Below are 17,129 nucleotides of genomic sequence, written 5' to 3'. Positions count from 1 at the left end.
AAACATTTCTTTTGTGGTTTAAGCTTGCTCTAACAAAGGACAAATCTATACTAAGACCTGTCATGTACTTTTTGATCAATGAAAACCAAAAACCAAGCTCACCACCAAGTTAATGCTGATTCACAGCAAACCTGTGGGAAAGGACAGAGCTACCTCCTGCAAGTTTCTGAGACGGTATCTCTTTATGGGAGTAGAAAGTTCAGTCTTTCTTCTGTGGAGCAGCTGGTGGTTTCAAACTGCTGACCTTGGGGAGCACAGCCCATTGCTAAGCCCTGCACGACCAGAGCTCCCAGATCAATGAAGGGTTCTAGATAGAATTATTTCTTCATTTCCAACCCCTTTGACTGTCCTCTCATCAACAACACCGTCCTCAAACTGACGTGGTATTGAGATGAAGAGGGAGAGAGGTTGAGGTAGAAAGTTACCTAAAAATATCATCAGCTTATTTGGAAATCTGGGCTAATTTTTTCCTGAAAACAGAATTATTTTGTCTGCAGATCTTCTAAAATGTGAACATTATTAGGGAACTATTAGAGTTGAATTAACAATTACTATCAATTTGTTATAGTTGAGAAAAATCAATTTGCTGTTAAATAACAAAGTAACACAATGTTACAACTATGGCCATTATATTTTGCTAAAGTTTCCATTTCCCTCTGAGCTCAGAAATCTAAAGTCAACATCATCATGGATTCACACAAAAAGTCAATTGGCAATCGATGGTTTGCAATGAGAAAAAACCACATAGATATACTTTTGACGTCATTCTGGAAATATACTTCACGTTTTCAAAGAAAAAGAATGTGAAGGAAAATGAAGTTTATGGGAAAATTGTATTATTTTTCAATCCCATTTTCCATGAACATTTTAAAGCCCTCTCTTCCCCTACATTAAACTGTTCATTTCAATTAAACAAGATGTGACAATGATGTAAACGTTGAATAGAAATTCATTTTAATGTCACTTGAAATTTAATGAACCAGTCATGGTGGGGCCATCTGTTAGGCCTTGAGCTGCTCACTGCAAGGTGCTGCTTCAACCCTAGCCAGCCTTCCCGGGAGGAAGAAGAGGCTGTGTGCGACTGGTACGGTATACAGCCGGAAACTCTGTACGTGGTGGCCACTATGAATGGGAACCCACTTGCTGGCAGCCGGTTTAATGCTTTCCTAGCTCTGACTTTTTGGAAATACAGAGTTATAAGAAAAAAAAAAACCCCCACAAACAAATACAGAAAAGAAAAGTATTTCCTTCATAGAGAATGCACATGGCAAAAGTAAAATGAATTTACAGATATTTCACTGAAGCTAGCGAGAAAATAAAGAATACTGGAAAGTTTCTACTAAGTGGAGGGTGATTAAGGGAAATTGGATTTTTAATGTTTTTGTTTTTATGTTTTCCCCCCACAATCTTCTCCTTCACCAGATGTGTTGTTCAGTGCAGTGGATTCACTTCCGACTCACGTCGGCCCTATGTGTAGCAGAAGGAACCCCACCCCATCCTGCACCATCCGCACAATTGTTCTTATGGTTGAGCCTACTGTAGGAGCCACTGTGTCCATCCACGTGTCTTTCTCTTTTTGCTGCCCTGCTACTTTACCAACCGTGATGTCCTTTTCCAGGGATTAGTCTCTCCTGATAACTTTTCCAAAGTAAAGGACACAAAGTCTCACCACCATCTCCCTTCTAAGGAACATTCTGCCTGCACTTTCAACACAGATTTCTTTTGTTTTCTGGCAGCTCATGGTACTTTCGATATCCTTTGTTAAGACATAATTTAAATGCATTTATTCTTCTTTATTCAGTGTCTACTTTTCACATGCACAGGAGGTGGTTACAAATACCATGGCTTGGGGCAGGCACACCCTAGTGCTCTGAGTAGCTTTTCAACACTGAGAGAGGTCTCCTGCAGCAGATTTCGTCAACGCAATGCCCCATTTGCTCTCACTGCTGCTCCCATGAGCAATGATTATGGATCCAAGCAAGACGAAGGAACCACAATCCTTTGAATCCTCTAGTCATTCAATGTATCAAGTCAATAGGTAATGGAACAGCTCTTAACTAGTGGATTTTTCTGGATCCTTCAGAACAATGTACTCAGTAAATGCTCATTTATTTTAAAATGTCCCTATATTTTCCTATGGTTTTCACTGTGTTAGTCAACATTTCATTTGCTATCTTGATTATTTATAACCTTACATTAAAAAAAAAACCCAACATTTTATTGTGGTTTAGGTGATAGCTTACCAAGCAAGTTAGGTTTCCAATCAATAGTTCCTACACATATTGCTGGGTGCAATATAACCTTACACTCTGACATGTACTCCTTTAACAAGTACAACCCAAACTGACCTACAGCATTTTACTAATATAGATGATTAAAATAAACAAAGTATAGATGACTTAGAAGCAGGAGTTGAAATTTCTTGGTGCAGATACATGTACTTAGCATTTAGTCTGGGTTTTATAACTCAAATTCACCTTAAACTTGCAAAAAAGAGGAACAAACTCAGCACTATTCTGTTCAACATTGTGTCAGTAGAAAAGGGCCTTACTTTTAAAATAGATAAAACCCATGAAAATCATATCACACCTATCTTTGTACTACCAAGGCTTGGTACGAGATCAATGCAGAATGAACACTTAATAGATCGCAACAAATGCTGTATGATTGGAAGGATGAAGGCATGTATTCATGCATGCAAACAGATTGGTCTAAGGACTTTTTAGTATATAGATAGATGAATCCTGGAATTATCAGCCACTAAAGAGAAGCAAGCCCATGTATACAATTATCTATAAGGAAATTTGACAAGTTGATCAGGGCTAAACAGAAAAGTATTTTCTCTTTTTAACTGAACAAAACCTACTTCCATGAGCATATTTAATAGAAAGAAAAGAAATAAAGATTAGACCTCATCATAGGTGATAAATTTCTTTATCCATATAAAATTACCCAGTGAAGCGATAAAAAACAAAGGAGCTACCTTCCTGAACCCAAATCCTATTTTTGTCAATGAAACCTTCAATGCACAAGATAATGACTCTGAGTTAACAGCTGGTGCCTCTAGAGATGTCTCATCTTCAGAAAGGCTGGACCAGACTCATTATCCATAGCATCTGGCTTTTGACCTAGATGGCTGATACTGGAATGGATTTTGCTCTTACCTAGAATTTGTTACCTGCAATTGAAGGCATATTGCCTTAAAAACAAAGGAAAAAATGAATAAAGGTAATCTAACTTCAAATATGCGGAATACTATGAGCCATTTTGGCCTCAGGGCTATTGTGCTAGTTTCCTTGCCAAGCTAAAGCAGATGGTGTGAAAATTACCTGCTTTCTCGCATCTTCTTCTACCAGGCACTAAGGCAGAAGAATTTGTATAATACAGTTAAGTACCTGCAAAGAGTTTACCATTTGCACCAATTGCATTGAATGAGAATTTTTTTCTTTAGAAAGTACTTTAGAAACATTTTCCTTCTTCTAAATGATGCATGTCAGAGAGTTTAGATAGCCATTCTTGGCCTATCAGTCCTTTGGAAAAACATCAATTTCATTGATCATTTTGAAGTACCCTCCAGCACAGGAGTGATTTCCCAAACACAGAGTAACTACTAACTTATCAGGTTCTTTTGGATGGATCAATGAAAAAATATCTTCTTTTTCCTCATCTTTAAAACTAAGGATAAAAGTACCCTCAAAGGACTGGTAGGGGATTGAATTAAAAGAACCCACTTCAGCTATTAATACGTATTTAGCTAGACATATAATGTTAACTCCATGAGAGATTAAAGAGATGCAGTTCTTGTTATTAAGGAACTTTCCTTTCAAAATGAAGAAGGAAAATACCACAACACAACTCATTATAATCCAAAGAGCTTTGTGTTAATTACCAGCAGAAGCACACACGCAGAATTTGGAAACACAAAGCGCCAACACTTCTGACTGTGGGACTGAAGGATCCTTCAGATGAAGAAGTGGCATTTGAATTGGGTCTTTGAAAATAGAGTGCTCTATGGAGCAGAAGCTGTGCAGAAAATTCAGGATCTGAGGTCTAAAAATAGTGGAAGGATTGTTCTAGATCATCCTAATTAAAATTTTAAAAATTCACTAGGTGAAAGTGTATTAAGAAAGTACTCAATTATACACTCATCATGTGCTGGGTGCTGAGGTTAGCTCCTGACACCATTGTCTATTTAGATGGGAGAACTAAGTTCTGGATATGCATGGAGCACACAAAGGAGAGAAAAGATGTCCATCTGAACTCTTATACAAGGTCACCAAAAAGGTCGAAGAAAAACTGGCACCAGGTGATAAAACAGAATTCTAGTATTTAAAATAATTCAAAACAGAACTGTAGCTGCAGTCAATTACCGTAAGTTAGGATGTACAGTGGTTTTCCATTTGTGTCCATAGTGGTTAAACAGGGGGCCTTGGGTGAAATGGTTCCCCATCTCTGCAACGCAGCTTCCAGGGACGGTGGCCAGTTGGTGACGACTCCCAGCTGCTCCCCACGCATCGCCAACATCTGCGCTCCCTCTGGCTTTGGTTGGTTTGGATCTGGTTGTTGAACTAATTTGAATATAAAATTGAAAAATGTCATTACTATTAGCACAATGACTTTACAATGTAATGTTAAAAGAGACGACTAGGAGGCCTGGTGGCCTTGTGATTATGAGTTGAGCTGCTAACTGTGAGTCAACATGTCCAAACCACCAGCTGCTTGTTGGGAGATAAAGGAGGCTTTCTATTCCCGGGAAGTTATAGCTACCGAAAACCACGCGGGTAGCTCCTCCCTGACCTAGAGGGTTGCTTGAGCGACCAGAGGCCAATGAACTTGACTTGAGAGGAGGTTTATGCTTGAGGCATACAAGGTATTACCTGACCAAAAAAACATGGAACATATGCTTTTCTAAATTCAGAATTGTGATCTGTACAGTAGCTTTGGTCTTAAAAGAAGCATTTAAGTCTTCATAATTTTTAAAACGTTAGAATGGAGAAGTTACTACTGCTGAATACACTTATAAATTGACAATGTGTTGAAAGTCTAGAATGGAAATCTCTAGCTCTGGATCTTGAATTTAAAATATTATCGACACATATTAATAATCTTGGACTTCTCAGAGTTCCAGTGTTCTAAATTATATGCCCCCCCATACTGAGATTTAAATTTGAATCTGCTACAGCCAAGTGAACATGTGGGCATGGAGGTATGTTTTTTGAAGTAAAATGGAAATAAAAAATAATTGCAATAAAATGCAATTGTTACAAATACAACTTGCTCAATCTCTAGCTTAGACCGCTAAAAATTTAAATTATTTCTTCCATGTTTGGAAACGTTTTCTCTCTTTCTGTTTATTATTGACAGCTTCCACCTGCTGGATAGAAAAACCAACCACTTACTCATGGTAAAAAGATCAAGACATTTAAGTGGTTTGGGTTTGATATAATAAGCAAATATTCTGTTTTTAACAAGCTTGTTTCAAAAGGCTTGCAAGTACTCAGTTTCAGACGTTCCGCTTCGGCTTTGAGAAACGATCCTCTGTACCATGTATCACTACAAGTCTGTCTTTCATTAACTTACTCAGGGAGAGCGACTTCGCTGCTATGATACACTTGTGTTTCTGCGACATTTACTGTAGAGCTCTGAAAAAGAGTCCTAGTTGATGGAACAAAGTCACATTCTGCTGCAGGTCCTGCAACCAATCATCAATTCTGGATGCTTATCCAACCAACTGTCCCCCCTTACCTTGAAAGTGACCCTTGGGGACCTATATCCTCTTATTGAGATGCCTGTCATATTTGTGGATGCCACTTTTATTGTCCTAAAAATAACCTAATCGGCGTTGGTAGAAAAAAATACCACTAGACGCTGTGACATCATAGTCACGCCTGACAAAAAGGAAACAAGGGTGAATGGGGTCTCTTACCTTCTAGCAATTCTTCAAAATCATCGACAAAGAATTCCCGTAACGGTGGTCGTTTGGGCCTTTTGAGGGTATTTACAAGCTGTTGAATTTTTGCTGATACTCGGCTGCTTACTGGTACTCCTGAAAAACAGACACCATCCTGGGTTAGATCAGGGTTTCTTTCCCAAAGTGGGGGACCCTTCGGGGCCACAGGAACAATCCAGGAAGAGGGGTGGGGGCACGCAGGGAAGTGTGCAAAATCATGTTCCTACATTGTAACCTAGATTATGGGAGTGCAGCACAAAAGGTTTTAGTTGCCAAGGGGGGTGTCTTTGTGACTTTTTCTGAAAAGGGGGTTGGTGGAACAAATAAGCTTGGGAGTCTATGGGTTAGACTTTTAGCCACCAGTGCACTCTGAACAAGCTATCGCCACGAAAGCTGCCGTGAAACTAGTGCTCAGTGTCTCACCTCTAGGGCTCTAAGAGCAGGCGAATCTCTAAACGATGGCTTGGCCCAATTGGGAAAAGCCTCTGGGACCATGTGTGTGGCTTGATCTCGCCTCGAATTTGTAAAACCGAAGTTGTTGTCTACAAACTGTACTTCTTTCTTAGACAATGCTGGAGTAGCAACTCGCTTCCCTGAAAATGTGTCCTAAAACCCGGCGTGTTCCTCCTCAGTGCGTCCAGGAAGAATACCCTGGTGGGGGAGGTGCACTCGGGAGTTCTGCATGCCGTGCGTGGGTGTGCTCAGTACCTGGACTAGCAGTCACTCTCGGACAGGTAAGTGATGCTGTCCCAGCACATCCTGATGAAAGGCGGGGGGTACTTGGTGGAAGGCTGAAGACAATGGAGCCGGATTTAGCGCCGGCATGTTGAGACCCTTTCCTCTTTCCAGTAAAGCTAGAGCTATCAATACTGCCTTCCAGTGATCCACGTACTTCAGTGAATGTGTACGCAATGAAATCTAGACGCCTGGCAACTCAAACGTGTGTGGCTATATCCATCTGTACCTAGAAAAATTGTGCTCATTTTAGAATAAATGTAATACTTAAAATAATGACTGTGGTAGTACTTTAAAAATGGAATAAGTGAACCAAGAAGTGAAAAAGTCATGGTGTTTTAAAATTTCACGATAATATTCCAAAGAGAATACCAATGCTCTTGTTGGCAATCTTAGATTGAATGCATCTTCTATGCAGGCAAATCTTATCCCCCTGAAAGGCACTGGGAAACACTCCCCCAGTAACAAGGGTTTGGGGGTGCTTCTGGCAGAGTCTCAAGCACAATGGGCACTGGGGTTCATGCCCTTAATAATCCAGTGGCATAGTCATCATTTCCACCACACTGGATCACATGGAGCAGACTGCAACTCTTGGAATGATTGTGATCAAGTTCAAGGAGAAATATTTAATCAAATAAAAATGTCTCAGCAAGAGGTCGAAAGATGGTTGTGGGGATTTTCAGAATTGATACATTAAATATTTAAAATCTTGAACACACACACACACTCGAGAGTTCTCAGTCTCTGCACAGTGATTTCTACTAAACAATCTCACTTTATTTGGGTTTAAGTGAATCAGAGATCATATGACAAAGCCAGTGGTTCTTCAACTTAACTTAGAGCAGTGGTTCTCAACCTTCCTAATGAATGACCCTTTAATACAGTTCCTCATGTGGTGGTGACCCCAACCATAAAATTATTTTCATTGCTACTTCATAACTGTAATTTGCTACTGTTATGAGTCATAATGTAAATATCTGATATGCAGGACATATTTTCATTATTAGAAATTGAACATAATAAATATAATTAAAGCATAGTGATTAATTACAAAAGAACATGTAATTATATATTGTGAAATATTTAGGTGTTTTCCAATGGCCTTAGGTGATCACTGTGAAAGGGTCGTTTGACCCCCCCAAATTGGCCATGACCCCACTGATTTAGAGCAAAGAAGAGTCATTCTAGTCTGCCCACCCCCTGAACCCTTAGAGTTTCTGATTCCTTAAGTTCAGGGTCTGAAGTCAGAAGTCTTCACACACTGAGAATCACTGAACCAGACAAGATATGTCAGATTTACCTAGTAGCACGGAGGCCAGATGATGAATGTCAGAAACAACAGAATCACTCAAATAATAAGGGTAACAATGATGGCTAATTAACAAATAATGAATTTAGTAGAACTAAAGCAGACCCTGAAATAAAAAAAGCTTCCAGAAAAATCAATAATAATGGGACTGGATGGAGTGATTTTAAATACACCAACTGGCTACTTCACAGAATGGAGTAACTTCAGGGCTTTGACTGTATCTGTCTATTCTTTTTCTTTTGCAGTTAAAGTCATCTTGCTTTTTTAGGTACTCTGTACTGGTCCGAACATTTAAACCCTTATCTCCTAACTGCTAGACCAACATGAGAGAGAGAGAGAGAGAGAGAGAGAGAGAGAGAGAGAGAGAGAGAGAGAGAGAGACCGACCATAATCTTAGAATATAGATTTCAGTAACATTAATATTTTACCCTATAATTCAGCTTGGATAAACTTTGCATTTCTTGAGCTTAGCCCACCCCACCTTCCAAAGTAGATTCATTAAGCATGTGACAAATGACAGGCGCATCTGCAGTACACCTGTGAGAAGCATAAGCGACGGCACTGCACTGGGAGTCAGTAGAGAGGAGGAGGCGCTCTGAGACGTACCATCGCCCGTCTCCATCAGCTCAGCGTTGCCATACTTTGGTGCCGCCCTCGATGTTGTCGAGCCTTGTGCTCTTTCCACCTGTATCGAGGGTTCTGAGGTGTACGTGGTTACATCAGGAGGTGCAGAGTGATTTTCTACAAAGAAGCAAATTATTAAATGTTGTGCTGGTTAGGATAGACTTCTGAAGGCAAAATAAAATGTCAGGGTATCATAACTTTTATCAAACAAAAAAATGCCACGTAGGTTAATATTTATTCTTTTGCATGCTATCAGATAAACAGATTACTATAAATCGCAACTCTCAATTTAGAGATGAAATAGATGATATTCGAGATAATGTATACTTCTCCAAATGAACTGTTAGGTAAAGTTTCCAACATAATTTCTTCCTCAGGTACCACATCAAAAAATCACTAGAGCATTCTGACTAAGATGGTACTCTCACATAACCAATAGAAGGTCTTAGGAGTTATGGTCTGTTCATGGAAGAAAGTAATTTATCCAGGCCTGGAGGTGTAGTGGTTATACACTGGACTCTTAACCACAAGGTCCGCAGTTCGAAACCACCAGCTGCTCTGCAGGAGAAAGATGAGATGTTCTACTTCCGTAAAGAGTGACAGTCTCAGAAACTCACAGGAGCCATCATGCTCTGCCCTGGTGGGTTGCAATGAGTTGGAATTGACTTTTATCACAGTAGAAAGGAACCCTGGTCGTACTGTGGGTTTGGTATTGGGCTGTTCCCACAAGGCTGACAGGTCAAATCTCCGAGCTGTCCCTCAGAAGGGAAATGAGGCTGTCTGCTCCTACAGAGATGTGCCGTCTTGGAAACCCCATCTGGGTCACAAGGAGACAGAATCAGGTCAAGGGCACAATCTTGCAAGAGAGGCAGTTCAAAGGTCAGGCTTCGGAGTCACGAAGCTCAAGCTTTGAGTCTTAGATCTGTAAATTCTTGGAGATCCTGGGAATTATCTTAATCTCTCTGCGCCTCAGTTTCCTGTTCTACAAAATAAGAATAATAACTACGCCTTTTTGAGGTTGTCTGAGGGAAAAAAAAGATGGACACATGCAAAATTCTGGGAGCATTTCTTGACAGAGAAAAGGCATTTGAGAAATATTAACTCTTCTATTAAAACTTCACATTATTTGTTATAATGTCAATAGTACTGAATGTCTCATTAAAAGAGTTTATTTACTATCTCATGGGTATTAGGTACCATTCTCACACAGTGGTCTTCTCCCTACATCACTCATCAAGAATAGTTAAACACTTAAGAATTAAATGGGAGGAGCATGATTTTCATATTTATTAAAGGACAGTATGCTAAGAAATACTATCAAAGGCACTGTATAGGTCTTTGTAAATGTATATGATTAGGATATAATTTTCATATATTAATCCTATGGAATAGAACATTTTCAAGCATACCTACCCTTCATTGAGTTATAAGTATATGAGAATTATAGGTATATAAATTCAATAAGCTATAAGAACAATGTTTGAAGTTGTTAAAAATGCCTACCTGTTATTGTTCAAAGCTTTTGATTTGGAAGACTGATTACATGACTCAGGTTCATTGTTCTCCTTCTACTCCTCCCCCTGAAGCTCTCTCCCTACCTCTGGGCCTCCCTATAAGCATAGAAGGGACGGTCTACATTCATTCTCGGCTCTCACTTTTGCTTAGTTTCCCCTTTTAACTTCCAAGCCGAGAATTGAGCATTTTTCTAAAATAGCTACCTATAATTCAAGTGGAAAAGAAACTGTAACAGCTGTTTTCCATATGCATTGTGCATGTACTATACAATCTTCTGTGAAATAGAATTAGGCTTGGAGGTATTAATCTGCACTTCCAGGTTAGTTAAATTTCAAATGTACCAGTCCTGAGTGCCAAGCTATCCTGGTGTGATTGGGACTTTCCCCGGAACTCGGTGGTTCCCAGGCAAACGGGCCCCATAGGCGTGAAGCCATCTGCTTTGTTTAACTGTTTACCAGCTGAGTCACCTTGGACATGTTACCTAGCCTTTTTATGTTACCTTTTCAGTGAACTGGAGACAATACCACCTGTACTGAGTGTTATCATGAAAGTCAATAAATACACAAAGCACTCGGATTTACTTATTAAGTCGACAAACATGTGTGACGAAGCATCGAGATGCTCCTGTGTTAAGCCGTGCCTGCCATCTAGAGTGTCCCTCAATCACAAGCCCAGTCCATTAAATGTAGGCCATTTGCAGAAAAGTTGAGTTTGCCACGTCTCATCTCCCCTCCCTGAGCGTATTCCATCCTTCTGAGCTGCTGTCGTATAGATCTTAGCCTCCAAGAAGCAGCGAGCTCGGTCCGAGGGATGAGGAGCAGAGGTGGGAAGAGAAATCTAAGAGGACCCCGGGCATCCAGGCCGGAGGGCGAGGGCTGAACGCTCCAGGAGCGAGTTAATGTGAAGTGAGGACAGGAGAATAGCCCCAAGGGCTTCTTCACCGATTACAGCATTACATTCACTCTCTTCATCCTTCCCACCGGCCAGTCTGCCACAAAGCTGCATTTTATGTTTCAAAGCGGGCTACGATCCTCTAAAAGTTCACCCCCCACGGTGAAGTAGTAGTACACTCTCTAGGACACATACTTCACACGCAAACACAATAGACACTACAGTACGATCAGCACAATTTCAAACTAGCCACCTAAAACAAAAGGAGCTAAATGAGTTCTCCGCAGTTTACTTTTATTCACGATCAATTAAATGTTCCAGTTACACTGTAGCTGCATCCTCCATGTTATCCAATCCCTGTGTTGTTGGGTGGCAAGAATACTGCAGTGTTTCTACTTTGAAGTTGGGGGGGAAATAATGATTCCGATGCATCTGGTGATTAAAAAATAGGAACAGTGACAGCTGGGTGACTTCAAAGTGTTCTCTGAGTTTATTTATGTCACGTCCCCTCCCTCTTCTTTTCAAACTCTGTGCATATGCCACCACGGTAGGGTCATACAGCCAGCAGCTGGCTTCTGCTGGGAACACGCTGCCTCTGGAGGGATATGCTTTGCCCTATTTCAGTAAAGATCAGGTCTCCAGGCAAGTTACCTATTTTTCCGGAAGTATTTAAAAGAATCTTGTATGTAAAAAAATACCTGTTGTTAGATATGGCAAAAAGAGAAAAGTCGAGTCAGGTTGAAGGTGTAAGGTCAGAGGTTTAAAATGATCACAGTACCAGATAGGAGGCCCGGAAGTTCACAAATATTAGAAAATATTCTGATAATTATGAATTCTCCTCATTGGAAATGTGCATCTTTTTAGGAGGATCACCCACTATTCTTTCCATCAATTCCTCTGTACTTTTTCAAGAGAAAGGAAGACTGTTAGCCTCCAGGCCTCTTCCACTCAGAGTTCTTGGCCTCGGCTCGGCCCGCCCAGCTCTGTGGCTGTCTCTCATTGCTTTCCATCTGCTGCATCCCTAGTCCCTAAGGCGCTCCAACGGCGAGGTCTAGCTCACCCGTCCTATCATTACTGCTCTCAGCAATTCTCACGGGTTCCAAAGAACCTAAAACTCAAGAAGCTCACAAAAGACAGGTTAGAGGGCAGTGTAAGGAAACTTTCTTTGATAAGAGATTCTGTTAGTTGTTTTGACTCTCATCTTACCAGAAGTCCCCGTCTCGCTCTTTGACAAAATCCTAACTCTCGGCTTTATTTGTGTCAACAGGACGTGTACCATCTTTACATCTATATCGCGGCCATGACCAATTTTAGGGTAATGGTTGGTTTTTCCTGTTGGACTCTGCCTTAGAAATTCTATATGCTTCCTGAATTTGATTCTGTTTTCAACACCTGTTTCAATGAAGGTAAGTAAAAAACTATTTTTTGTAGCGTTCCAAACAAAGCATGTTGAAACACGTCTCTCCAGGCAGCAGAGAGCAGTAGACATGCTCACTGGGATCACACTTGTCTTAGCCTTGTTAAGGTGTCCTTTTAAAAAAAGAGTGTACTTTCTGTGCTGTGGGAAAAATACATGCTGCTAAGGTCGGGCCAGCAGCACATCTTTTAAACACAGCTCTCATGGAAATCGTCCTGCATTGCTGAAGCTTTGCAGCACGTGTATGGGAATGCTGCCTCTTCGGAAACAATTTCGAGACGGATCAAATGTTTGAGGGAAAGTAAGGAAGATCTCAACAAACGAAGAAACGGTGGCTGAGCTCCAGAAGCTGGCAGAGGACACACAGAATTACCACTGACGCAGGAGCTTCTGAATCCGGGATCACACACAATCTGGCAACTTCAATGTTAAGGGAACGTCTTGGCCTCAGCAAACTTTTGCTTTTACAGGTGCCTGTTTACCAGGGTGATCCACAGAGCCAGCTGCAATAAAGAGTACCTTCTCAGGGCTTCTGCGGGGTCAGTGAAGTGGAAGGTTATTACGATTGTTTTTGTTGTCTTTTTAAAAATAAATTTTAGAGATTAGTCCCTCATCTGATATATTATTACCCAGAAACCCCCATCTCCAGTATTTGGGTTCTCCTTTAATTGTCTTGGTGAAATCTTTGTTGCACTTAAGTGTCTAATTTTTAGGTGATCCAGTCATCTAGTTTGTTTCTGCTGTTTGTGCGCTTCCAGTTGTGCTTGATAGTGTGTTTCTGCCATAAATTAGTGACCCAAAGTTTGTCTCTACTTTGTCATTGACAATCCTTATAATTCTAGGCATTACGTGTAGGTCTTTGTCTATCTCGTTTGTTTTAATACAGTGTTAGATATATGAAAAGACCTGTTTAATTCATCTGCAAATAGACATTTAATTTTTCCAGCACCATGTGTTAAGCAGATGTCTCTACCTGATTTAATGAGCTTGACCCGGGGTAAAAAACGATTAGCTGTCCTTAGGTAGATGCATTTGCTTCTTGGTTCTCACTTCTGTTCCATGGTCCATGCGTCTCTTACTGTACCAGTTCCAGGCTGTTTTAACTACCACGGCTGTGTAATAGGCTTGGACTCTAGGAAGTGAGAAACTTCCTACTTGGTTAAACTTTAGCAGTGCTCTGCTTCTCCATGGTCATTTTCCATACAAAGCTGGTGACGATTTTTTCTATCTGTTTAAAAAGGATGCTACAATCTGGATCAGGATGACATTCCATCTGTAGCGCTCTTTGAGGATATCGACATCACAATGTCAAGCCTTTCTACCCATGAACATGGCACACTCTTCCATTTACGCAGATCTCTTGTTTTTTATTATAGTGCTTTGTAGTTTTCTTTGCACATGCCTTTTGTTCTTAGTTATATTTATGCTTAAGTGTAAGTGCTATCATTTTCCTTATTTCCTTTTTGTTAGTATGAAGAAATCTAACTGATTTCAAATGTTGATGTAATAACCTTCCACTTTGCTGAATCTTTCAATTAACCAAAACATTCTTGCTTAGTCTTTGGGATTCTCCATGTATAGGATTATTATGACCAGAAAATAGGATTTTATTTTGTCTTTTCCCAGTTGGATGCTTTTAATATACTTTTCTTGCTTTATACCTCTAAGACTTTTACCACGACATTTAATAGGAGTAGTGGTAAAGGGCGTCCTCATCTCCTTTGCAAGGGCAGTGCTTTTCAGTTTCACTCCATGGAGAGTGATGTTAGAATTCGTCTTGATGTTTTTATGAAAAGAATCATAACTGGGGACAATACAAGCATTAAAATTAACAGGATGACCCAGATCCAGATTCTTTGCCAGCACCACCATTCAAAGGCATCAATTCTGCAGTCTTCTTGATTCAGTGCCCACACTTAACATGCATATGAGGCCATGGAAAATACCATGGCTTGATCAGAGGTACCTTAGTCCTGAAAGGAACGTTCTTGATTTTCAACATTTTAAAGAGGTCTTGTGCCGCAGATTTAGACAACACATCATTTGAACTCTTGACTGCTGCCTCCATGAGCATTGATTCTGGATCCGAGCAAGATGAAATCCTTGACAACGTCAGCCTTCTTTCCATTTATCACGCTACCTATCCATCCACTTGTGAGAGTTCTGGTTTTCTTCACAGTGAGCTGTTATTCATATCAAAGGCTGCAGGTGGAGTACCCACTGCCACGTAAGCGTGACCTCTCATGCAGTTGAGACTATACATCTTGATGAGAACAGATAGCTTCAGCTTTTCCCCTGAGAGAAGCTTCTGAGTTCAAATTTCGGATCCTGTACTTCGCTGCCCAGCGCCTAGCTAGTCTGGAATCAGTGTAGTGGTAGTAGTGATGGAAAGGAGAAATTTTATAAGACACACTTCAAAGCCTGACTGCTCTGGGAAAGAGAAAGAATATCAAAGACAACTGAGGCTTCTGAGGTTTTGCAGCTATTTCTTCTCATTTGCATATGGAGATACTGTTAGTCTAAAATGAGAGTCTTAGAAAAAGTAATGCAGTGATTTTCATACACACAGATATCAAAGAACAAAGCGGAGCTGATGGTATAGATATTCAATATGCAGTTTGAAATGTAAAACTGTGTAACAACTTCAAGGCTGGAAATAGGGACATCTAAGTGACAGAGGGAAAGTACAACTTTTAAACTGTGAAAACAGATGAAATCTATAATAATATAGAGAGACAGGGTGGGAAGGAAAGGGAAAGATTAGTCACCAGAAGGAAAAGAAATGGTCAAAAAGAGGAAAATCAGGACAGGTGATGTCAAAGAAGCCCAAAGGATGGATGACTTGCCAACACCAAAAGCACACAAACGGACGGGGAAAAGAATAGGGCGTAAAAGACGGAAGACACAAGCAATCTCCATTGGGCAGGAGGTGGGAGAAACTGGGACACAAAGACAAGATATGAAAGAAAAAAATGAGTGGAGGAACATGCATTCAACTTCAGAAAAAGGAAATACAAGTCAAGATGAGATATGAAGATGTTTTAAGCTGGAAAAATTATTTAAGACCTCTGATAAAATGATATGAATAAAAGATACCTGACCAATTTCAGTGAGTACATTTCTGTATATCTCAATTTTATCCCCAACTAAAAGTGCTAATGCAGGATCACAGCTGTGCTACCAGCTTGCAGATGGTACATACACATTCAGGTGAAGCACAGATTTTCCCCAGATAGGACCAGAGACAGAATAGGAGACTTGCTTAATGAAAAGGTCTCACTGTCACCTGAGCTGAAGAACCTATCTTTTAAAACAGGTTTCTTTTAGAAATGAATCCTTCAAATAAATATGTAGCCGACAGAAGAATCTCCATGCATTTCTATCCAGAGGCCACATTTTCCAATTCCAATCTTGGTTTCTAACTTCCTTATTGATAATAAGTATCAACGAATCTTGATTGCGTGCTTGATGAGCATCCGACTAAAGGTGGGGATAGAATTCTTCCATTTCCTCCAATGTAGTGGTTTCTAACTTTGGTGGTTAGTGCATGAATTTAAATCAGAGTTGTATTAACTGATCTTCCTGGTAGGCGTATCGATATTATTACAGACAGCATTGTAATTCAAGATGGACTTGAAATTTTTTTTAAAGAATGAATGCAATATTATCCCTCTTGAATTTGTCATTCCCAATGTGGTAAAGCCTATGATTCTCTGATTCAAAATGGCCTATATTAGTTCATTTTAGCCGACTGATATCTAGGACATCAATCTCTATACACTCAATTTCATTTTTGACAATGGACAATATTCTTAGACTTGAACTTCGTGTATTCCATGTTCGGATTACTAATGGATATTTGCAGCTATTTATTCTCATTTTGAGTCATCCTCCTGTAGCAGCTGAAGGTTCTGAAAGATTTGTTCCATCCACGTCACTATGGTCAGCTCTGCTTTCAGGAGGCTGCTCTTCCCCGGACTCATGTTGAGTAATTTCCAACTTAAGGGGCCCATATTCTGGCACTATATTGGAAAACGTTCCCCTGATATTCAAAGGGTTTTCTGTGGCTATTCCCTCAGAAATCGACAGCCGGTTCCTTCTTCCTCATTTGTTCTTAGTCTGGACGTTCTGCTAAAACCTGTTCACCACAGGTGAGTGTATTGGTGTTCGGAATAACGGTGACACGGCCATCAGCAGTATAGGAACACGCCGCTACCACAGGAAACAGACAGAAAAGTGGTGGCATTTTTCTTTTCCAGTAGGGTGGGTTAAAACTTTGTAAAATAGGGGGTTGACACGGTATAGGCTGAGGTGTGGCCTGTCACTTATCATGTTAATAAAGTTTTATGGGAGCACGACCACGCCCCTTGTTTTATATATCTTCTGTAGCTGGTTTTATGCTACAACAGTAGTTACTATGGAAACCATATAGCCTACAAAACCTAAACTATTTATTCTTCAGCCCTTCATAGAGAAAGCTTGCTGACCTGAAAACTATGAAGCTCTAAGTTGCAAGAATGCCCCCAAAACGAGGCTGTGAGGACTAGCACACAAACGCCAGCCAAAAGAAGGGCCCAGCATGAAGCTTATAGGTTGTTCAAGAACAATCACTTTCAGTAGATAATGATATTTTAAAACTGTTTGTAAATGTTTGAAAAAATATCAATAGAGATCATAAAACAATTCAC

At 40.2% G+C, this 17,129-nt stretch overlaps 1 protein-coding gene across 4 annotated transcripts in view; it reads right to left on the bottom strand.

Moving 5' to 3' along the window:
* The window catches only part of DIP2C (disco interacting protein 2 homolog C), a 521,839-nt gene that overhangs the window by 180,449 nt on the left and 324,261 nt on the right, over positions 1 to 17,129 (bottom strand). For all 4 annotated transcript variants that reach the window (XM_075550143.1, XM_075550144.1, XM_075550145.1 and 1 more), the window contains 3 exons: positions 8,601 to 8,735; positions 5,927 to 6,046; positions 4,371 to 4,568 (listed from right to left, as the gene is read on the bottom strand). In XM_075550143.1, coding sequence (XP_075406258.1) covers positions 4,371 to 4,568; positions 5,927 to 6,046; positions 8,601 to 8,735 — 453 coding nt within the window. The remainder of the gene's footprint in view (positions 1 to 4,370; positions 4,569 to 5,926; positions 6,047 to 8,600; positions 8,736 to 17,129) is intronic.

Source organism: Tenrec ecaudatus, chromosome 5 (genome assembly GCF_050624435.1).
Source record: "Tenrec ecaudatus isolate mTenEca1 chromosome 5, mTenEca1.hap1, whole genome shotgun sequence".
Classification (NCBI taxonomy): Eukaryota; Metazoa; Chordata; class Mammalia; order Afrosoricida; family Tenrecidae; genus Tenrec; species Tenrec ecaudatus.
This window is presented reverse-complemented; position numbering and strand designations above follow the sequence as displayed.